Genomic DNA, 24,617 nt, shown 5'->3' with positions numbered 1-24,617 from the left:
AAAATGACGCACACACACACACACACACACACACACACACACTATTGGTATGATGTAGATGATGTGTTGAGACAAAAAGTTTTCTTTTTTATTTCTTGTTTTATTTTTTGGTTTTTTTTTCTCTTGTTTTTACATTTGTAAACATTACAGTTTTTTTTTTCCCCAGACTGGTTACACACATTTTCCAATAACCGGTGTAGCAGCTCCGGAAGTAAATTGTATCTTTAAGTTTATTTTGTTTTTATTTTTGCTTTTCTCATTGTCTCAGTATCTCATTATTGGTTTAGTATTTTACTTTTTCTACCCCTACTGTATTACAATTGAACAGAGCTGTTTATTTAGAATAAAAATTAAACAAAAAAAGAAATTAAATATTTATTTTAATTTAATTAAAAATGAAATAAGTAAAAATCTAATAATAATTTAATTTTAACTTCATTTCCCTTACTTCTGTTGGAACTACAACTGTGCAAACAAAACTGTGCATACAAAACCAATACAACATGTTACTTCTATTTTTTTGCACTGCTAAAAACCTTTGATATGTGGCTGTTTGTGCAACTTTCTGTTTAGAAATACAGTCTGTGTCTATCTATCTATCTATCTATCTATCTATCTATCTATCTATCTATCTATCTATCTATCTATCCGTCCGTCCGTCCGTCCGTCCGTCCGTCCGTACGTCCATCTGTCCGTCCGTCCATCTGTCTGTCCGTCCATCTGTCCGTCCCTCTGTCTGTCAGTCTCTCTCTCTCTCTCTCTCCATCTCTCTCTCACTCTGAGTGTGTAGTACATGTTAGTTGTTACTGGACCAGTTTCATTAGAGCCTCACAGTCACTGGGTGTTTAAAAATGATGTGAACTCTGAACTCAGTTCCTTTTCTGCTCAGTGAAACCAAGCTGAAGCTGCTCACTGCTGAACTACTGCATATCAAAACCTCTCAAAACCACAGCTGACTGGAAAACGAGGGAACCGGGCTGCTATTTACCACAATGAGTTACATAAAAATCACAATAAAAAGAAATATTATTATTATTGTTATTATAGTGTCTATTTAAACCTCCATAAAGGATCTACAGTAACTTACCTCACTGACAGATTCGACCCAGCTCCTTCTCCTCCCATCATCCTCTCACCTTTCATGCATTCTCTCTGTCACCCTGCCACTGTGTTTTCTTTCTTTCTTCCTTCCTTTTTTTATATCTCAAACCACCCAGATTCCTTTAATCCATGCTTTAATGCCATCTGTTCCTTCTGCTCTCGTCTGCTGCATCTTCTGTCTCGCTCAAATCCTCGGACTTTCCCTTTAACCACGTCTCCGTCTCTGGTGCGATGCTTTTGAAAGTTTTTTTTTTTCAGTGACAGATGTGTGTCATGTCACAAGTATCTATGCTACAGGACTCTCAGGACTTTAAAAAAAAAAATTTCTACCTCCATCCAGCAACAGCTCAAACGATTTAGATCTTATTTACAAACTAGGATTTAAGTAGATTAAGTATAGAAATTTCCCACTTCCACAGATGTCGGAGGGTGATGACGCTGGTAAGAATATGTGTTTAAGGTGGTCGCCTAATCATATCGTGATATGGACGACCTTTGATATGGCACATAGCCTTAAAAATAGGATTACATGTCCTGAGATGTAAATATGGCCATGTGGACACCAGGACATTGTCATGATGGAACAGGGTTCGAGGCTCCATTGAAGAGAAAATGTAATGCTGCAGCATATAAACTCTTTGTGCTTCTTTGATTTAAGAACCAGAAAGAAATCGTTATGATATACACCAATAACAAATAAACAGATGAACACTTTTACTACTTCTTTATTATACTACAGTATACTACCGCCTTTTAAGGATCCTCATCATAACTATAAAGGCAGTTAAACGTAGCTAAGCAGAAAATACTACATGAACATTATATACAAAACAGATGACAAATAAAAAGGGTGAAGCGACAGAAATGGGTGCCTTACGTAAGGGGGAGTGAAGAGCGAAAGCTTCCGAAGGGAGATTGAAGAGATTCAGACGTGAATTCACAGCTTTCGTTTATTTTATTCTTCCAGTGTACACATTCACGAGAAACAACACTCAGAATAGAATAAATATATTCATTTACTGTCCAAAATACCACTTCTATTTACAGCAGAGCACTCGTTTTAGAAGAGTGAAATGAAATGCCTTATTTTAAATAAATAAATAAATAAATACATATAGATAGATAGATAGATAGATAGATAGATAGATAGATAGATAGATAGACAGACAGATAGATAGTCTTGAAGACAACATGACTTTATGAGCTGTATTTAACTCTATACCTCCATACAGTCTGCTGTAAGCTGCACTCTGGCTAGAGGAACCTACACAGGACAGGAGGCATCTTGTGCAACAGAAACAGGTGAATTGTTGCTGAATTAATGGCCCATTAAGAGCTGAAGCCATCTCTGACGTCAGCTCTCCTTCAGCTGCTAAAGAAATAAACTGAAGACAAATCTGGTCTCATTAAGCAGCCTGAGCCACGAGTCTTTGTTTTTTTTTTCCCCACTAAGAGACACGGATTACTGCACAGATTATATATATATTTTTAATCAGTGTTACTCTGCAGCTCTAATGATAAAGTATAACGATATATAAAGCATCTGCAGCCAACATCAGGTTTTGAGACTTTCTTTAGCAACACCAGTTGAGCGGTGCATTTTAATAGGGTGCATATATAAAAAAGGAATTTTAAAGAATATATATATCAATATAAATACACAACTGAAAGAAAAGATGTTTTTTGAACCGTTCTTCCTGTCTGTTCCTTTATGTAGTGTAGAAACAGTGACCTTTTTCTTCATGTTTTTTTTTTTTTTGTTGCGCTGTAACATACTTGTTCATCTCAAGGATTTGGATCTAGGACATCGCACAAAGGTCGATGAACACTGAGCTGACCTTGAACATCACTGTCCCAGTTTTACACTGGACTTGTTGAGGATTTGCAGGTGAGAGAAGATACGAAAATGTGTATAAACCACACAGCGATGCATTTCCCACTAATTCTCTACACTAACCTCCACTAAGCGGAAATGACAGAAATCCACTGTTCAGATTTTATCTGCGGCTCTGAAGCAGGTAGTAAACAGTGTCTACCTGCACGTTGTGAAAGTGAGTCAGGGAACAGCTTTAGGTGTGTGTGTCCCAATTAGCCCAAAAGACTCTATTCTAAAACTGAATCCATATATAAAAAAAACAATATTTATAACTGGTTAGATATGTCATTAATGGCAGAACAGAACAGTAGATGAAAAAAGACCGAACAAGGATAAACCGAGTCTCCATGAAAAGGCTACACAGAAAACATTGTACTGCGTATGCTTATGGATTTTAAATATTGACACATATACGTATGGCTCAGCCGGTATTTAGCAAGGACATGTGTGGAAGGTAGATAGAGGTCTATGGATGAAAAACATAAACAAATGAATCTCCAAAATAGTAGATTTCACTTGTTCCGGTGTCCGAATCTAACCGCCGATCCTAAAGAACTCTCTGGGTGGTAAACTGCTATTTCCTTGTTAAGGCGTCCCACAGTGCTGAGCTGTACCACCCTTTACATCCCAAAGCAAACAAAACGAGGTGGTTTCTGAAGCTGGAGGTGCTACAGGTGGGTTTAGGCATGCAGGAGAAGTTCAAACCATCACAATATTGTCATGTGATGTGCTGCAATCCTGGATCACTGGTTTAGTACAAAGCAAAGAGAACGTGCAGGTAAACAATATGCGAAACGAACACAAACAGAAAGGGGAGAAATGAAGGATGAAGGAAGTGCTGATGAACAAGGGGAGAGGAGAACAGCTAAACAGTGATAACATCTAGCCACAAAACATGATCTAATCTGAATGGCCCGGAGTAGAGCCTCAGGGAAGTGAAGTCTACATGAGAGAGTCGAGATCCACCAGCGACGCTCCGTCCCCCAGGAAACTTGCCGGCTTTTTGGAGCTTTCGGTGGACACGGACGAGGAAACGTCACCTGTGGATAAATGCAGGAGAGAAATGACTTACAAAGATCTCCACAAGTAAAGGCTTACTGTACCACTATACTCACGCTTCCTTTACTTAACGAGTTTGCTAATTAACGTATTTCAAACCCAGTACACCAAATAATAATAATAAGAAGAATATAGCTTTAACCAGTGTTCATAGCATTAATGAGCAAAATAAAGTCTACAGTTTCAAACCGGCTTCATTAACATGCTTATGGTTGTGAACTGGAAGTTGTAGGAGCGTGCTGTAATCATATTCATGTTCATTTATGTGGAGTTATGACTGTTATCCCTGTTTGTAGGGTGCCATTTCTTTTATCAGATTGGAACTGTCGGTTTTACATTTTAGGTGGTGTCAGTCTGAAAGAGAGCAGGTTCACGTGATTAATTGGTCATGTGAAAGCTGTCATGTGTGAAAGCGAGAACTCAGTAGGAGTTGGCGCGAGTTCAGTTACACTGGAACTGTGAGAAAATTCTCGTGAACGTGAAAGCGACTCGTCCTCGGGTCTACACTTGGGGAAGTAAAGTGACCAGTGTGCACGTATGTAGTGGGACCGGGGTTCAATAAAATCAAGTGAATGTGAAAGCAGTCAAACCAATGCAGATGGGCACTGGGAACAAACCCACTCATATTCAGACCGCAGCTTTCGTGTCCAGTGTGCAAAGCAGCCGAGTCCCTGACCCGGTGAACTAGCGTGTGGATGTGTTTAACAGAGACTTCTGTGAGTCGCTCTTATAAAGGGTCAAATTAAGCTTGACTTGTTTAATCCGTGTATAAAAGTCGATGGAGTTAATATTTACGTTAGTCAGACGTCTAATGTGTAAATTTAAATAAACTCGTCAGCACGAGTAGGATACGATATTACTGGATGTTAATAGAACTGTTAAGTGATCTTACTCCCTGCAGCAGCTCCCCAGGCATCGACGTGTCCTCCGTCACCGAAGGGGTCCGAGTTTACTGCAGCGACAGTGGGAGTCGCTGGAGCCCCCCAGGGGTCATTAGATGGAAGTGTTGAAGAGACTAAAGGTGGGTGAGAAAATACAGAGTTGTGTACAGAAAATAGAAGCAGATGGACAGACTGTGAGAGATTTAGTGCTTTAGCATTTTGTCCATCTGTCAGGACATGTCCCTCTTAAACAGAGGCCAAAAAATGGAACACGAATGGAGACACAATGACTTGATGTCTTTGAGGAGTTTGTAACCTGCAAGCCAATGTATATTTGATGTATTAGATGTGAAGGTGAGAGCTCAGATTATTCTGACCAGATGATTGACACGGTACAGTGTAAGATTTCATGTAATGAATATGACTTTCCTTTGAATTTGAGTTTCGTATTTGACCGTCGACTGTTTCAGATTTGTTCCTGGGTCCTGTGGGATCCCAAATCCAACACCTCTAGATAATAATGAACAGACAAGTCAAAAGCAACTAGATTACAATGTGGAGCATGTTCTCCACTTCGTTTTTTTTATCTAGCCAGCTCTGGTTACCCTACTAGTTCGCTACCATCAGCCTCGGAGCCAAAACTGGAAGACGGTATATTTTGTCTTCCTGAATCCCTAAATGTCCAAATCGTACATCCAGGAGCTTTAAGAAGCTTTAACGATAAGTCTTATCTTTTAGCAAGACTTTTTTTATGTACATCTCCTTTACGTACCTGCTGTGCCCCATGGGTCCTTATCAGCTTTGGGCCCTTCACTAAACGGATCACTGGTTGACGCCGCTGAAGCTCCGTTATCTCCACCCCATGGATCCGACTTGCCCAGCGGCAGCTCTGAAGTGGTCTCCCAGGGGTCTGACGCAGCAGGAGCCGACTCTTCAACAGAATCCACTGGAGCACCCCAAGGATCTATCTTTGCTGGCTGTGAGTTTGCTACCGAGTCATTTGAAGTACCCCAGGGGTCATCAATAGCCAGACCTTTGTCTTCTGTAGGCGCCGCTGAATCACCCCATGGACAGTTTTGGGCAGGAGGTGATGTCTTCTCATCTGGCAAAGCACCCCACAGATCGTTGGAAGGAATGTCAGCATCTTTCACTTTATCCCCTGACTCGCCCCAAGGATCGCTGGAACCTGTATTTGAATCTGGGGAGTCATTTGTTGGTGATCCCCAAGGGTCGTTCGCTGCGGGACCGTCTGCTTTCGGAGCATCAGCCGGTGCTCCCCAGGGATCTGAGCTGGACGGAGGTGCTGCTGATGCTGCTTGTTCCCACAAGTCAGGCTCGGTGTCACCTTCCTTCGCCTAACAGAAATGTGCATACGTAACACGATTTATACACGTAATAGAACACCATAAAAACAAATTACATCACGGTCAACTCTCTTGCTCCAGATACAGAACTCACACGCCTCTCTTCTTCTTTCTTTTTTTCCTCGAGTATCCTCCTCTCTTCCTTCTTCTTTGCCAAGCTGGCTGTCAGATCTGCCACTGAGGGGATGTTGTCCAATGATGGCAAACCGGTATACGGGGGAATCTCTGTCTTTGGCTTCTCACTGGCTTCTGAAGAGGCTAAGAATAAAAGATGAAGCCGATGGTGAATATAAAAACAACAAAAAAAATTTTGTATCAGACTCCAGAAGGAGTGAGTTGCGGATGGACGTCATTCATATTTATCCCCAAAAAGCAAGCGATGTATATCCTATATGTAGAGTTCTTAACAAATTACAAATACCGGAAATTATTATAGAGTCATTTCCAGAACATTGAATGATTAACAAATGAAGCTGCTGAACTTATTGCTATTAAAGAAAATGTTACCAGTTGCCAGTTTGGTCTTAGTCTTCATGGCAAACTCTCTCTCTTCTTTACGTTTCTCTTCGTCTTGGATGAGTAACATCACTATCTTGGCTTTCTCCCTGACGTTCACACCCTGAAGAGCAGACGTTATTATTAAAATCCCAGTCCGATCACTCAAAATATTAATTACACCGTTCTTATTTACAGTGTGTCTGCTCTATGGCAGAGATTCACATGTGCAGTAATGCAGTTTCACCTGCTGACGTCTCCATGAATAGGGGTTACGGATAACCACTTAAAGGTCCCATTTAAAAATATTCAATTTACGAGTACTCTTTAAAATCAGCGTTAGCTCTACCTCAGTTAGAAGCCCATGACTCGTCAACGAACAAAATCGTACTGTAAAAGAAATCTGTGGCAGCTTGTGAAATTTATCCGTTTATTCGTTACGGAACTATGATATTGTTCATGTTTGCATTAACATCGATTGGTGTGCAGCAATAGAACAGCATCCCTGGCTCGAAAAAATGACCCTGAGGTCTGTTCGAAATGGCCGACAGCTATGAAGAAGGGACTAGGGTGCAGCTAGGATCATTACATAAGCTCACATAAGGTTTGTATTGGTCCAGAGTGTGTGTTTTTGTGTTATTGTGGTTAAAAGTCACTAACTCATCCAGTGGAAAAAAAAACAAAACTTGAAGATCTTCACAATTAACCAATTACCACTGTTTACTGGTATATTTTTTCCTGCACACTATAAGCTTAACGATCAGGTAACCGTTCGGTAACACACTGGCTACCTATTTAGCAAACCATCAATATTTGTGTTTCCAGCGCTAAACGTCACCAGCTCACATGAATAAAGTTATTAGAACATGAAAATATGGTTCCTTACTAATGTATAAAACACCTGTGATATAAGCAGGAAGCCCCAAAACATCAGCGGGTACCTGGTCTTTCCCGTCCTTGTCTGTGAAGCGATACTCGACCAGAGGTTTAATGAGGTGAATGTTGTCCTGACTCTGCTTGGGAATGCGGTCAGAACCGGTTTTCAGCAGATACTCTAGTAGTGTTAAAGACTGGGAATAATGAAAGAGACAGAAAGCAATTTATAGTCACTGTATTCAATACATTAAAGGATTTGACAAATTTTCTTCATAAAATCTGGTTTGTTTACTCTTTTGAATTAGTGCTAAACAATTTACGCTGTAAGTGCTGAGAAATACAAGGTGCCAGCATGAAGACCTGCTGTTTAACCCTTTACAGCAGGGTTAAAGACTGTATACAAACTATAGGCTAACATATAGCTGTATGTCGGACCATTATATCCAACACTAAAGAGCGCAAAATGAATGCAACATTCACACAGATGCAATACTTTCGTTAATTTATTAAAGAAAACGACAAAAGGGCATAAATGTTCAGCTTGACTTTGGAATCTGAGGATTTTTGAATTTGGTGTGAGTTTTTGACTTTAAAGCCTAAGTTTGTTATGGATCTGCTATGAAAACCACACACCACATTCCCACCAAGGAACATTATGTAAACTGTGAAACACGGTGGTGGCAGCATCACAGTCTTGGTTCATGCGATGAAGTCAGCTATGAATTCTTCTATTCTGCACAAGCGAATGGACAAGGAAAAGTACAGCTTTCCTGTTGGTGACCTGAAGTACAGCGGAAGATGCTTTTTGACCTTAACCTCAGCATGATTTTAAGTCTAACCAAAAATAAATAAATAAATAAATAAATAAAACAAAAATTAAAACCAAACTTTAAGAAAGAATGAGTCCAAATGTTTCCAAGCGAATATATCGGCCTGTGATGATTTTATGAATCTGAAAAGCAGAGATTTGAGGGAAGATGTTGGACTACTGATCAGAAGGTTATGAGTTCCAATCCCAGAGCCACCAAAGCTGTATAAATGTGATAAATCTAAGCCGCTCTGGATAAGGGAATCTGCAAAAATGTTGTAAATGTAGTCAGTAAAATACCACATGAGGACAGAACATTACAGCTTCTAACCAAACTGTTGACCAGCGACATTTTGACTTGACTCTAGAAATTTTGCTGGAATAGAATAATATAACATCATGTTAGCTACCAATTTTTTGAAGAATTGGTACATTGTTATTTCTACTAGCTAATGACTAGATACGATTTGTCTACACACGTAGTGTGACGGTCGCTCGTAGCATACGACAATGTATAAACATTAACCAGTAGAAGCCCACTCTGGATGAGTGTTCATCCAGAGTGGGCTTACAACACCAGTGTATTAATGTAGTCAGTTAAAAGAAGAAGCTTTTATTTCGTCACATATACATTATAGTACAGTGAAATTCTTTCTTCTCATATTCCAACTTTGGAGGTTGGGGGTCAGAGCGCAGGGTAAGACATGACACAGCGGCCCTGGAGCAGTGAGGGCTAAGTGCCTTGCTCAAGGTCCCAACAGTAGCACCTTGGCAGTCCTGGGGCTTGAACCCTGATCCTCCATTTTGGCTTGTTCAGGTGTCTCGTTTTGGTTTATTTCTTATGACATTATCATTAGACAGTTGGTCAAAAAAAAAAAAAAGAAAATTCAGACAAATTTTTTGAACATAAAAATAAGCAAATAATTTAAATAATCTCATTTCATTTCAAGCAAATATTGCAAAGTTTTAAAAGATTTGTCTAGCTGAAGTGTCCAAAAGTCTGAGACTGGTCAAACACTTAAATTCTGTGTGGAAATGTGAGGGAAAATTGGCTGCCCAGGAGTAAATTATTTAACATACTGTAACAAGATAGACAGCCAGAAAAACCAGGCGTTCAAATATTTTAGCGTTTTGGATTTGAAACGCTCAAACTGTCTAATCTACTGATGTAACTTACTCGTTGCTTTAAAGGTCTACTGAAGCTGAACTACCATGTGTGGCTTCATTTTAGTATTTTATTAACACTGCATCTTCTTTCTCCTCACCTTGTAAACATGCCTCCAGTTTTTGTCATCGTTCAGGCGTTTCCACAACATTCCCAGAATTTCGTTGCATGCCACCACGTTATAGGTCAGGTCTGAGATGTCCGCCATCTGAGAGCTGGATGGACCCCAGGGGTCATTAGAGGTCGCCTCTCTCACCTAAACACAAGTGAAGTCACCTCGGTAATATATACGAGCTGAACTCGAGCTCCAACTCTTCAGGAATGAACATGATACACTTGGTGTAGGGTAAAAACTAAACATAGGAACTTGAAGCAGATTCACTGACTACAAGAAACTAAGCTGATGATCTCATTGGGGCAAACACAGTGATATTAGAGGTCTCCCTTACCTTGACCTCGGCCTCAGAGAAATTCTGGACGAGATTTTTAAGGGTTCTACGTATCATTGACTGGGTCATGGTACCTGGTGTGTTACCTACAACGCCTGGAAAAGCAAACAAGATAAAAGAAAAACAAACCAGGATGTAATTACACAGACATGTATCACTTTGACAGATAAAAAGCAGCTAACTCACTAGAAATTAGAGAAAAGATATCCATCAATAAGCGATAACATTAAAACCACCTGCCTAATATTGTGTAGCCCCTTGTGCTACCAAAACAACTCTGAGCCTGAGGCATGGATTCTGGCATGGATAATGAAAGTTGAGAGGTGGGACCTCCGTGGATCAGACTTGTTTGTCCATCATAGCACAGATGCTGGAGGCCAAGTAAACATGTTCCTCAATCCGTCGCTAAATCATTTTTGCGGTGTGGCAGTCGCATGATTACATCAAGTAAAGAAAACTACTTCCACCTACTTCCATTGCTCCATGGTCCAGTTCTGATGATCATGTACTCAAAGGAGTGTCTTTGTGTCTGCTGCGATGTATTTGTGTCCTGACACCTTTCTGTCATTAACTCTTCAGTGGTGTGTGGTACAGTAGCTCCTCTGTGGGATCAGACCACATGGGCTTGCCTTCTCTACCCATGCACATCAATAACCCTTGAGTGCCGATGACTACGTCCATCAGTTGCCCTTCCTTAGACCTCTTTTGGTAGATACTAACCACTGCATACCGAGTTCACCCCACAAGACCTTCTGATTTGGAGAAGCTCTGACCCAGTCGTCTGGCCATTATGATCTTGTGAAAGTTACTCAGATCTTTACTCAGGTCCATTTTTTCCAGCCTTCAATGCATCGACTTGGCAAACCGACTGTATCTGATTCCTAATAAATTCCATCCTTTAACAGGTGTCACTATCATGATATTATCAATAATACTCATGCCACCGGTCGGTGGGTGTAACGCTACGACTGACTGATGGATTTCTAAATATTCAAATCATATTTCTTCTCAACCGTTATCTAAAATCTAACAAGTAGGAAGATGTCAGATGTTTTATTAAAGCTCTTTCCTGCATAGGCAGCACATTAACTGCCCAGCTTCTTAGGACAGAATGTGTTTTTTACAGCGGTAGATGCTACAATAGTTCCAACAAAAACAAATCAAATCAGTAAGATCTTTGATGACTGAACCGAAGAGCTTATCTTATTTCACATTTAATATCAAACTCATAATCATATACTCGTCTGGATCCGAATGGAGATACCTTTACATTGTTCTCACAGTTGTGGTTTATGTTAGTGTTAAGTATCTTTTTCTTTTTTTTTTTTGTATTAGTGCTGCCATTTCCATTACTAGTAAATCTGCTCACTGACTCACTTTTCATTTAGGGATGTGAGGTAGAGGGGAGTCTGACCAACCTTTGTACTTGATAAAAAGGCTAATAAATACAGGCACAATTTCCAAATATCCCAGAAGTCGCTTAATTTTGTGTTAATTTCACCATCCTAGAGGGACTGAAGGATTTTATGTGAATTGACTGGTGAGGCATATCAAGAAGTGGTGGAATAAAATCACCTGGGAAATTCAGATCAATTCCTCAACATACTAGAGAATATGAAGGGATTTTTACTTCTTTTACTTTTACTGGACTATTCAGATCAGTTAAGAGAGTCATGCTAATCTTTTTATTCTTCTTCTTCTCCTTATTATTATTATTATTATTATTATTATTACCACCACTACTTTTAAAAATCCTGTGTTTTTCTGGGCCGGGTTGTTGTTAATAATGAATCTTACTGACTCGGTTCAAACTAAAATCCGAAATGACTGAAGGTTTTCTAAACCCGGTCATGCTGCATTCACACACACAGAAACTGGAGCTTGTTAATTTTCAAGAGCTGGTGATTTCAAGTGACAAGCGTCTGTGTCTAGACATGGGAGTGTCCACATCAGCGACAGGTCAAAGTGAAGAAAAGTTTAACTTCATGCAAATACGGAGCGACTCTGTGTGACGACTACCAACAGGAGTGAAGAAAATAGAGTGACGTGATCGGTGACAAAGAGCATGGGGAATTTTATACACGGACACCAGATCTTCCTCAGAACGTTCCATTTTAGCTGCAAGAAAACCGATTTATTGTGAAGTGGAATCACAGCTAAACATTATCACTATGGCAACCAGTAGTCTTCACACCAATTGAGACTTGCAGCAATAAAATCACTGGATGTGTTGAACGCAGCTTTGTTACTGCAGTAGAAATGAATTATAGTTCATGTTACTTAGACCAGCATCTTTATACGTAGTTAATTTTACTGAGTCTACTGCGTTCAGAAAATATTGACGATGAAAATTTTTCTGAATAAGCATAACTACAAAAAAAAACAAATTAAAAAAAGGTTGTTATTGAGAAAAAAAAGTCCATACTGTTTTTTAACTGCAAGACAGCATGATATAGCTAAATATTTTATATAGTTATATAGTTAGGATTTTATTTCAAGTACTACACCAACTCACCCAAACACAAAAATACAAATAATTATTCTATAATTAGTAACTAAAGACATTTAGTCAGCAGATTATGACCTTGGTTTAACGACAGGTCTGAGATATAATAAAGACTTGATGATAAGATGATGATGGTGATGATGATGATGATGAAGAGCAAACAAAGCAACATGTAAAAACAACCTACACCTGCATCACCTGGACAGAACCTGCAGGGGGTTTTAACAGCATAAAAAAACAGATTAATGTTTATTTTATTATTATATAACATGAGCCTTATCATGACTGAATGAGTTTATAACTGGAATAAATGTTCTAAGAGCAGAAAAGAGGTGTGAAAATCGCCTCAATGAAGCAGACTACAGAAAGCAGCTTTATTACTGCACAATTATTAAACACAATGTCTAAACGCAGACACAGACACTTATCCACACGTTTTAGAAGATGTTATAGTCATGATTAAATACACAGAGCATCACTAAAAACCCGGATAATGCACATTGTGTCATTTTATAAGCTACCTGCATTATGGAGAGAGAGCTAGCTTTCAGGCTAAATGCTAATAATAATAATAACCTATAGGACAGGACGATAACACGACACACAAAGCGTTGTTGTTGTTGTTAGTATTTAGTAAATAGAGTTGTCATTAATACCAACCTTTGGGAAGGTAGGTGGATGGATGGAGAGATGGATGGAGGAAACGATTGGAAGCTGAGACTCCCAGAAGCCAGGGCTTACTTCCGCTTCCGTTAGATTCCACCTGAGAAACAGAGCTAGTCCCTCTCTCTCTCTCTCTCTCTCTCTCTCACCCCCCCTCTGTCTGTCTCTCTTTCTCTCCCTCTTTCCCTCTCTCTCACTGCTCCCCCCTCTCCCCCTATCTCACACTGTGTGTGTGTGTATATATATATATATATATATATATATATATATATATATATATATATATAAGCTGATATGTATAAATACGAATAAATACACAATTAAAAAAATAAAATAAAAAAACAATAGTAATAAAATAATAATAATAATAATAATAATAATAATAATAGTCATCCTCATAGTAGTAGTAATTATCATTTATTTTATATACCATCTTGTGATATATCATCTTTCTTTTAACATAAATTACTTCAAATAAATTTTCAGGTTGCCATCCTTATTTATGTCTGTTTCTATGGTAACAGTGACCTTCAGCCCCCTTATCTCATTTTTAGGGGTCTATGGGCCCACCAGTGGCCGCTCGATGGATTTGGGGTTCGATCAGTAGTCCAACACTTTAACCACTAGGCTACCACATCCCACATGGTAGCCATTGCTTTTTTTTTTATTATTTATCTATAGAGTTCACAAACTTTCCCGGTTGAAAAAATTCCTAATTACTAATAAGTGTCTCTGTATCGACATGTGACCTTGGTGTTACCTTGACCCTGTTTCGATCACTCAGATCATTTGCTGCTCTATGCATTAAATTTACACTGAGATCTCGGACAGGCAGACGGATGCACAGACGGGCAACCAGTAAACGCGGCGTCTTCACCACAGTCTCAAAGTTGCAGAGGCATAACATTATTAATAACAGCAGTCAGGAGATAATAGTATCCCTTTATCTGTGCACCTGTCAGGGGAAGAATATAATACCCCTGGGTTTTTTCTTTTTCTGTTGAGTATTAGATGCTGCCCCCAATTTTGTTTTGTTGCAGCTGTATATTGCTTAGTCTTAGAAAGGCATCAAACTAGTTTCATTCATGTGAAGATCACCATACTGTCAAAATGATCCTGTTAAAGGACAGCAAAATTGTAAGTCTCTCCATAGCCCACTTCCTGCATGTACTTCTCAATGTCCAGTGGCTCAGGGGCTTGAAGTATCATTGTGTCACTGGCGCGGCTCTCAGCCATCCGGAGCATCGAAATCACCTCCTTCAGTGAAGCTCGGTCTTCTGGCTTCCACTTACAACATGCCATAATAATGGAGTATCTGAAATATTAAATATAGATGTTATACATCACATTCTTGTATACTGTCCAATTTATTAGGAACACCTGCACATTAATGCAGACATCTAATCAGCCAATCATGTGGCAGTAGAGCAATCATACAGATACAGGTCAAGAGCTTAATGTTCACATCATACATCCAAGTGGGGAAAAATAGTCAGAACTCTGTGACTTTAACCTTGGCATGAATGATGTTAGTACCAATAGGGCTGGTATTTCAGAAACTGCTGATTTTCACACACAACAGACTCTATTGTTTACACAGAATGGTGGCAAAAAAACATCCTGTGAGGATGAAAATTCCTCATAGTAGTTTTCTGGGATGTAATTGCAACAATATAGGATTTTAAACAGAAATAAAGGGTTGATATTGGGAATACGACTGGAATAAGACCAGATGATTCTGATTTCTAATATTCAGCTGTCCAGTTGGGGTGAGTTTTTCCCATGTGTTCCTCAAGGTTAAATGTTTTGTGCTTGCTGAGATGTTTTTCTGTTCATCATGGTTGTAAAGAGTGATAGTTTAAGTTACTATATCCTTTGAAGATGCTGTATAGTCTCACATATTATCTACACTATGTCTTATGAGTGTTTACTTACAGTGAGTTGGAACAGTTGCTTGGCCTCTTTATGCTTTTCCCTCTCTGTAAATACTGCAGGAGTTCACTAGGCATTACTTTAGGGAAGGGAGGTTCTCCTAAAAACAGATGATTGGAGAAATGGTGATTCAGACTGAACTGACTGTTAAGTTAGAATTTCTTTCAGATTGGATTTCTAAGCATTGGATAAACAAGTTGCCACTGATTAACTAGTCAAATCCTGAGGGGGATTTACTTCATCAGACAGATAACCTTAGTAACTTTAGTTCATGAAAACGGCCCAGCTTTGTCTTTTAATGTATATAAAGTGAAATTTCTGAAACAAAACAAACTCACCTAATGTTACCATTTCATAGAGCAGGATACCAAATGACCATCTAAATTAGAAAGAGCAACAATCACATGCATGACCACTTTATGATACTTTAATAATTAAATGCAGATGTCATTTTTGAGGAATTGAACATCTCTCTGTTAGATGTTATTGCAAGTATATGTAAGTATATATTTTTCTACTTAAGCATTCAAGCCATTTGTGAAGGTCTTCTGAGGATGTAACCTGCTGCCATTATTATATTCTTCTCAGTAAAACATAAGTTAAATATAAAATCTGTCACAGCTGTCAAATACTAGATGAAAGATGGAGAGATAACAGACACCTGGCAATGTAGATATCTGAGCAATACAAAATCGTGACCATTCCATTGACTTCCACTCAATGCACACAGCTGGTCTTGGTTCATCCGAGCTGACCTTGAACAATAGATCTGACCTAATAGATACCGTTAACTTGTAGAGATGGCATGAAGATCTCGCTTTTTCTTTTGTGATATCGATACCAAAACCTTGAGTATCAGTCAATATCAATACCCACCTGATAAATATAAATATACTACAAATAAATGTTAACAAAAATACAATTTAATCCAAATAAATCTTTTTCAAATCCAATTCCACAAATTTTCTGTATATTTTAGCCATCATATTTTTCTGTTTTTCTGGTATCAGATTAGTGCCATGTCTATCAGCTAGAGGCTAGGTATGGTTGTTTTTGCAGCTTTATTTTTTCAAACATTAGCTGGCTTAGCGATCTAGCAGATAAAGTGAAACTTCTTTCTCACATGTTTTTGTTTTGCTGAGTCCAGGACACACACAATCACATATTTACATTTACAGCATCCAACAGACACCCTTTTCCAGAGCAACTTAGATTTTTATCTCTATACAACTGAGCAATTGAGGGTTAAGGGCCTTGCTCAGGGATCCAGCAGTGGCAGCTTGGTGGACGTAGGAATCAAACTCACAACCTTCCAATTGGTAGCCCAACACCTTAACCACTAGGCTACATTTTCGACATTTATGTTACTGGCAGACCTTAACCACTAGGCTACATAACATCATATGATTAAGTCAACATAAGTACAAATTTTTGTGTTGTCTGTAAGATTATTATAAGATGGCTTTATTACTACATAAATAATACTGCAGCTTTAAGTTTGCACCATCTCTACTCACACATCACTGCTTTGACTGACAGCTCGATGGGCTAACACCTCTGGAGCTTGCCACTTCCTCATCTCGATTTCCTTCATCTCCACTGAAGTCCCCACCTTCATCTTCCTACGAAAAGCTGGGCCCATTCCCCAGAGCTTTACAGAGAGATCTCGACCAACCAAGACACTTCGCGCCCCGACGTTGCCATGAATGCAGTCCTTACTGTGTAGATGTTCCTAAAAGTTAAAGATTAGTGATGATCTCATTAAAAGTTATGGCTGTGGTATTATACCTGTTTAAAATACTTCAATCAGCACTGATCTACTGTATAGCTGAAGATTATGGAGTGTTCATGAAAAAAATCCAGAACAACTAACCAGAGCAGAGGCGATCTGTCTTGCCATTGAGAAAAGCACTCTTTCTGTAATAATGCATGGTGCCTCCTGACCTGCGTGGCCCTGTAAGTTTGGGAAAATGAAATCAACCAATACATTAATTCATTATATTCTTGCACTGGAAGAAATAGCATACATATGGCAGAATGTATTTCACTTGTATCTATACTATTATTGTGCAAAAGTATGTGGACCATGAATTCATGTGCTTGTTGAAAATCTCATATCAGTTTTATTAATAATCTCCACTCTTCTATCATGTAAAGGCTTTCCACTAGATATTGTTGTGTGTTTGTGTGGATTTGTGTTCATTCAGCTACAAGAGCATCAGTGAGATCAGACACTGATGATGTAAGAGTGAGGAGGTCTGGGGTTCAGTCTGTGTTCCAGTTCATCACAAATGTGTTCAGTGGTGTTGAGTCAGAGTCAGGGCTCAGTGCAGGACACTCGAGTTCTTCACTCCAACCTTCACACACCATGTCTACATGGAGCTCTGTGCTTTGCGTACAGGGACATGTATGCTTCAAACTTTGTGGCAACAGATTGGGGAAGAACCACATCTGGGTGTGATGGTCAGGGGTGCACATACTTTTATACATAAGAGAAATTATTTGACCAACTAACTTACACATTAACCAGGTCCATTACATACCGTTCTACATCTCCATAAGAATCCTAGAAGATCTCTGTTCTCCAGCCCCTCCAGTATCATAAGCAGGGGTTCCTTGTCTCTCACCACCCCTAGTAGTCTGGGCAGACATGGATGGGGCCCCAGATATGAGAGGAAATGGGCAAAACCCAGGAAGACCTGACGCTCCCTGGAATCAGCTGATTCTTATTGTGTGAAATAACATAGAGAAAATAGGTAAGCTGATCATACTGTAGTTGCACATTTCTATTTCTTGGCATTGTGACTTAAATGTGGAACATAGACTGTATACTGGTATCTCAAATTGATTAAAGCTATTAAATGTAGGATCTGGCTTATATGTTTGACACTGAACAAACAAAAATGAATCAGTAATATTTAATATAAAAAAATGCTTTAGGGTCTTCTCTACGATGTCATGGAAACACTCATCTATAATAGATAATTATTCAGATTTCCTACATGATATCCTCTTTCTAATTTTTTCAAAATGTAGTAACTAGTTCTACAGCACATGGACCAGCCTACAACGATTGATTAATATTTCAGAAGTTGTCTTTTAAAAATGATCCTTAATTTATGTCATATTATGTTTATACCATTGAGCACTCGTAACACAACAGGATTCCGGTCCATAGTGGCCTGGTAGAGAGACATTGTGTTGTCTGGTTTTAATGTGAAAGACAGGGACAGTGGGGTGATGTGCTTGAAAGAACTATCCTGCCTCTCAATGGATAACTGCGGATCTGCAGGCTGTCTGTTGGGCTTGTGCTTCTGGGTTTGGACTGTCATAGGTACGACTTCATGGTCCAGGGGGTTCAGCTCTGGAGGTGCTGTAAAAGATTGAGCGTGAAACATACAGATCATTGTGATATAGTAATACTATAGTCTGTTTTAAAATAAGCTCTGAAAGCAATATGGCCACATAGGCCATTTTAATAGGAACACCTGTACACCTTGTTCATTCATTTAGAGAATCACAATCAATCACAATCATGTTCTAGCCGTGCATGTCATAAAATCATGCAGATACAGGACACAAGCTTCAGACAATGTTCAATATAAAATATTGGAGAAGAAAATGCGAGCTTAGTGACTGTTCATGGTCATGGTTTGTTGACTCCAGACGGATTGGCCTAATTATTTCAGAAAAAAAAGTTCTCTCTTACAGACAGTCTCTAGAATTTATACAAAAAATAAACATCCAATTAGCAGACGTTCTTTGGTTGAGAAGAGAAGTCAGAGGAGAAGCGACTGTTTCAAGCTGACAGAAAAGCGACGGTAACTTTAAGAACAACTCTTTAAAACTGTGGTGAAAAGCAAAGCATCTCAGAACAAAAATGAAGTCGAGCCTAATGGCAGATGTATTGATGTATAACGTATATTATATATAGCGACAAATTAAATGACAACTTATTAAGCAAATACATTGGGGTATAACAACACGGAAAAAAAAACCTCAATTGAAGTACATGATAAATAATATTTCTTGATGACGACCCAAAGATGATAACTCGAAGACGATGACTCAAAGACAAGGAATAAATGTCTTAGGTATTATTATTGCTGCAACTGCTACTACAACTATTTTTTTAAATATAAATTTAAAAGTCGCCTGAGAAGGCACAGGCTCCCCGTGACCCGAGGTAGTTCGGGTTAAGCGGTAGAAAATGAGTGAGTGAGAGTGAGAACTTAAAAGTCCATGCAGAAAAGCATACAGTCAAACAGAGCTTTATCATCATACCATCAATGCCCTGTAGATGTCGCCTCCTGTTACTGTAGCGTTGTTTTTGGTAATTATTTTGTGTGATATCCGTGCTATGGCACAGCTTCAGACAACATATACTTATCAGCATACAGAGGGATGATGCAAGCAGCAGCACTGGAATCACTATGAGTTCCACTTGGTATACCTGTATTACTGAGTGTGAGAGAGAGAGACAGAGACAGACAGAGAGAGAGAGAGAGAGAGAGAGAGAGAGAGAGTCCCAAGAAAAATACATTTTGTATAACCATGAAGCCAAATATTTCAGCTAGATGACATCAAACATTAATTAACGTAAGAATTTCATCCATTGTCCTTAGTCACGAAGGCAGAGACTATATATACCTTTATGTGACGTGTGTAATGAAGCTTAACTAATAAATTAAATAGAAGCCTTTACTATCACCATATATACATTACAACACAGTAGAATTCTTTTCTTCACATATCCCAACTGAGGAGGTTCGGGTCAGAGAGCAGGGGCAGCTTTGATTCAGCACCCCTAGAGAAGGGAGGTTTAAGGCCTTGCTCAATCACCCAACAGTGGCAGCTTTGGAGTGCTGGGGCTTGAACCCCAATGTTCTGATCAACAAACCAGAGCCTTTACCACTTGAAGACCCCAAATATGAAAATATATTCACTTCATATAAACTGATTTTAAAAGAAAAATTATTGTATGTTTTGAACTGTTTCCGCATGACAGAAATGTTTTTATTTGTATAATTAATTTTATTAAGTGGTGCGCATCTAAATAATACACCCAAGGTGAATGATGCGCCACATAGAATGATGTATTTAATGTCACAGTCAATCTACTGCTTTACAAATTTTGGATGATTTGACTTTGAGCAGGTTTCCTAGATTCAATGACTGAAGTAGCTGTCATGTCTATTTTTAGCATAGGTGCAGACTTGCTGCAGTTTAGCAATCTCTGGAGAAAAGTTAGTATTTTGGGAATCAGTCAGTTCACCAGACCCAAGTGATGGGATGCAAAATATCAGAACATCTTCCACCTAAGGTCATTCAAGACACATGTACTAGATTCTGGCTCTTTCGTTCAGGAATATTTCTTATATTTCTAATTTGCAGTCCTCAGTAGGTGAACGACCAAATCTGCAGTCACAGGAGACCTTGTTGAAGAGACCAGATTTTTCTACCAGGGTGATCCAACCACTGGGTCAGTCTACCAGGGTGATCCAACCACTGGGTCAGTCTACCAGGGTGATCCAACCACTGGGTCAGTCTACCAGGGTGATCCAACCACTGGGTCAGTCTACCAGGGTGATCCAACCACTGGGTCAGTCTACCAGGGTGATCCAACCACTGGGTCAGTCTACCAGGGTGATCCAACCACTGGGTCAGTCTACCAGGGTGATCCAACCACTGGGTCAGTCTACCAGGGTGATCCAACCACTGGGTCAGTCTACCAGGGTGATCCAACCACTGGGTCCCTCTACCAGGGTGATCCAGCCACTGGGTCACTCTACCAGGGTTATCCAACCACAGCAACATGATAGTGGAAATTCTTGTGTTGCAGGCACAGTCCAGACTTGATGAATTCTATACAATACTGGGAGAATCACCAGCAAAGAAGAACTTAAAATTATCTATAAATATAACCAGCAAAAAAGCTGTCCACCTCATGTCACCCTGGTGTTTGATGTAACTGCCACCATGTTCTTGATTGATTAAGCAACATGTGGCAATGTCTCAGAAGCAGGAAGAAGAGTTTGAAGGCCAGTATGGGTGGTCTTATAACAAGGTGGTCTTATAACTTATACCGTGTAGCCTAGTGGTCATGTGGGCTGCTCCCCAGTGTGTAAGGGAAGCCTATAGGGGAAGCTTACTCTCTCTTTGGGGGCAAAGAGCAGTATACCCCAAGCAGTGAATCATCACTAGTCCTTCCATCCTCAATCCTAATGCCAGCACCATATGGCAGCCTGTCTAATTTGGGGCAGCGGTGGCTCAAGTGCTTTATAGAGGATCATGGTTCAAGCCACAGAACTGCCAAGCTGCCACTGTTGGACCCTTTGCTCTGACCACAACCTCCAAAGTTGTGATATGTGAAGAAAAGAGTTTCACTGTGCTGTAATATATATGCGACAAAATATAGGCTTCTTCTAATTGGCAAGTATAATAGCAACACAATCTCAGTGTTTCAATCTCGAGTTTCAAGTGTAAATACATGTATTGTGTGTCCTTCTGCTTTGAGTTATTTTTGTGTTCACCGTGTCTCAGAAACAATCATGGTTCTAAAGCCACAAAAACGCCTTCCAGTGTCTGTCCTTGGAAAAGAATCAAACGTTAAAATGAGGGCATGATCGTTGTGGGTGCTGGAATATAAAACTGGGTTGCATTGCCTGAAAGTGCCATGTGGTTGCTGGTTTGGTGATTCTGAAACCTGCAGGCCCAAAAAAAATTACCCAGATTATGCAGCATGGATTTGCACATTCATGGTAGAGCAGATTGCGATAAACACACTTGAATCAATGTGTTAACCAAATGCTGGCTGATGTGTTTCAATGTTTGGATGCCTTACAGATGATTCAGCTTCAGCAGATTTGGTGTGATTGCACAAGTGCTAGCAATAAGACACTTACAGATTACTAATGCATACCACACATGATGCAGCAACATATCAAGAGCCATCATATATAAACTGGAATGCACGCTGAAAATCTCAATATCCCATTTAACACTCTCAATAAAAACTACTGCACTGGGGCTGCATGAGGCTTGTAAGCATGGCTATACAAGCTTTTGCATAGGAAAATATTTAAAACCCCAATTACAAAAATGAGTGTTGCACATTAGCTTAAATCTTTTTAACAATTTACCTTATTTACATGATATTTTTAATCTGTTCTTGCAGTCCTTTGGCTCCTCTCTGTTCGGGTCAAAACAGCAGCTCCAGTATCGAGCCACATATTTGATTAGGCCCTTTCTTACATAACCCTCCCATTTTATCCAGGTTTCAGACTGGCACCAATAATTAACCCCTGAGTGCCTGGGTTAATTCCCTGTCTGGGAATCGACCTTTGGATGCTGCGGAGGTGAGAGTGCGGGATCCTGCTGCTAGGACCACTAGGAAACTAGGAAATGTTTAATCAATTTTTGCCAAATTATGGCTATGGTTTGGCTAATTGTTGCTGTCCTATAAAGAGAACATGCCCACGTTTTCCACTGCATCTACTGTTCAGAGGAAATCCACACGAACACTAAGAGAACATTTGACACAAAACTCCACACAAAAAGCAACCTGAGCTCATCATTGAACTTAAAACCCTCTAGCTGTGAGGGGGCAATTCTGCCAAATCCTCCACCATGAAACTCATTCAAGAACTTGACATGTTATAAAAGTCAAGTTATGATTTTGTGTCCTAAATAGAAATAATGAGAAAGTAACGGTCTTACTTACTGCATAACCTGTCATTTGAATCACACAGACCTGTTGCATTAGTTGAATTCGACATCCTATCAAAAGAAAACAAACATTAGGAGAAATTTTACAGCAGCTTCTGACAAACCTGGAAATATGATTACAAAGGAAATTTATGATGTCGTTAATGAGAACACAAAAACTTCCCATAGGCAGTACTGTAGATGTTTAGGAGTCTGTTGGTAAAGGAATTACATACAGCAGGCATAAATCTAATCTGGCTGTGACTTCATTCCCAGTTGTTAGAAACCTCATGCAGACATGTATTGGGTAATGGAACAGGAATTAATACAGGGAATGGTAACTAATCAGTTCAGTCAGTTAAAATTGTTCAGGTCTGATTATTTTCTTGGTAAATTTTTGTGTAAATTATGTTTTTGTTTGATTAAATAAACACTTAGACATCTATGCAATTTCTTATTGTCATTAACATAGAGAATATGCTTTAGAAACACGTTCAGGTTTCACAGATTTTTACCTGCCTGTGCACGTTAAGCATTTTTACTGCTCTCTACATCACAACTGTATTTTAAAGTATTAGTTTTAAAAGGAAAATTGTTTCAAAACTGTAATATCCGCTAACCGGCCATTTTAATAGCAACATCTGTACAATGCAATTTTTATGCAGTCATCCAATCAGCCAATCATGCATCAGCAGTGAATGCTTAATATAATGCAAATACGGACCACAAGCTTCAGTTAATGTTCATCAAAATTGTGGCATGGTTGGTGGTTTGTAAATTTCAGATATACAACATTTAGAGTAGTTTAAGGAGAATATAGAGTGCAAGGAGAATTGTGCAGAGTGATTTAAACTGGCAGGGAGTCTAGAGTATGTAAAAATAACAACCATGGTAAACATAGTGGGCAATAGTTCACCCAAAATGGATAGCTAAGAATAGGAAATGTCATCTGTATCTCATGAGTTTGTGTTTGGGACTGCAGCCGAACGATTGGCTGATTGGATAAAAAATGCTTGCATCAGCAGATACAAAGATTTTCCTATTAAAGTGTAACGGTGAGTGTCGATACAGCTAAAAGAAGAAAAAAAACACCCTGGGTCTAGGTGTTACATGTCACAAATGACAATGAGCGTACATATTCCCGCAGCCAAGAGGAATTCTATTTATTTCAAACATTCTTATCACTTGTTACTCAACCTGTTCATCTGCATTGCTCTGTCAAGCTCAGACATCATGCATTATGTCACTGTCTAAAACTGAAATTCTCTTCAAACCAAACTATATCGCTGTTCACTAAACCCTCAAGAACTACAAAATAATAAAACTGAACAACTGAAAATGTAAACTGTAGCTAATCTTTCATATAAATGACATTACTAGCAAATAGACTTATTAATAACATTATTAAATACTATATTGTTTCATAAATCAAGTTTTTAAAATCATAAGCATACGGTTGTATGATATGAAGAAGAGTTACAGAGATTGTAGTAATTCAGTACACTTACATGCCAAGATCAGATTTTTGTATCCAAACACGAGTGTGTTTGTTTTCTTCTTAATCCTGTCATAATCTTTTTTTTCTGTGATAGATTTTGTTGATAATGGTTCAGTCCAGCATCCTAGCCATGGTGTATTATTTCGCTTGGATTTGTTGATGTCCTTCCCTGTTTCTACCTTCAGTCTTACTATCAGTAACCAACTTGTATGTTTTGCTGTTCTTGTCGTGTTACAG

At 39.1% G+C, this 24,617-nt stretch overlaps 2 protein-coding genes across 2 annotated transcripts; both read right to left on the bottom strand.

The window, feature by feature from the left end:
- Positions 1 to 2,037: 2,037 nt before the first annotated feature.
- epn1b (epsin 1b) lies at positions 2,038 to 13,394 on the bottom strand. Its single transcript, XM_060865839.1, has 9 exons — positions 13,241 to 13,394; positions 10,075 to 10,169; positions 9,726 to 9,881; positions 7,718 to 7,846; positions 6,789 to 6,900; positions 6,376 to 6,539; positions 5,690 to 6,272; positions 4,929 to 5,051; positions 2,038 to 4,017 (listed from the first exon to the last, which is right to left on the bottom strand). Exons 2-9 carry the CDS (start codon positions 10,141 to 10,143, stop codon positions 3,920 to 3,922), a joined length of 1,434 nt encoding a protein of 477 aa, XP_060721822.1. The 5' UTR covers positions 10,144 to 10,169; positions 13,241 to 13,394; the 3' UTR covers positions 2,038 to 3,919.
- Positions 13,395 to 13,683: 289 nt separating this feature from the next.
- Positions 13,684 to 24,616, bottom strand: styk1a (serine/threonine/tyrosine kinase 1a). The gene is made up of 10 exons (XM_060864899.1): positions 24,391 to 24,616; positions 22,899 to 22,954; positions 19,460 to 19,636; positions 18,315 to 18,548; positions 17,719 to 17,900; positions 17,049 to 17,129; positions 16,693 to 16,907; positions 15,514 to 15,554; positions 15,179 to 15,275; positions 13,684 to 14,558 (listed from the first exon to the last, which is right to left on the bottom strand). Coding segments are annotated over exons 1-10 (1,281 nt in total). The 5' UTR covers positions 24,393 to 24,616; the 3' UTR covers positions 13,684 to 14,362.
- Position 24,617: the final 1 nt, after the last annotated feature.

Source organism: Tachysurus vachellii, chromosome 3 (assembly GCF_030014155.1).
Source record: "Tachysurus vachellii isolate PV-2020 chromosome 3, HZAU_Pvac_v1, whole genome shotgun sequence".
NCBI lineage: Eukaryota > Metazoa > Chordata > Actinopteri > Siluriformes > Bagridae > Tachysurus > Tachysurus vachellii.
The sequence above is the reverse complement of the archived record's forward strand: the minus strand, read 5'-3'. Positions and strand labels throughout refer to the sequence as shown.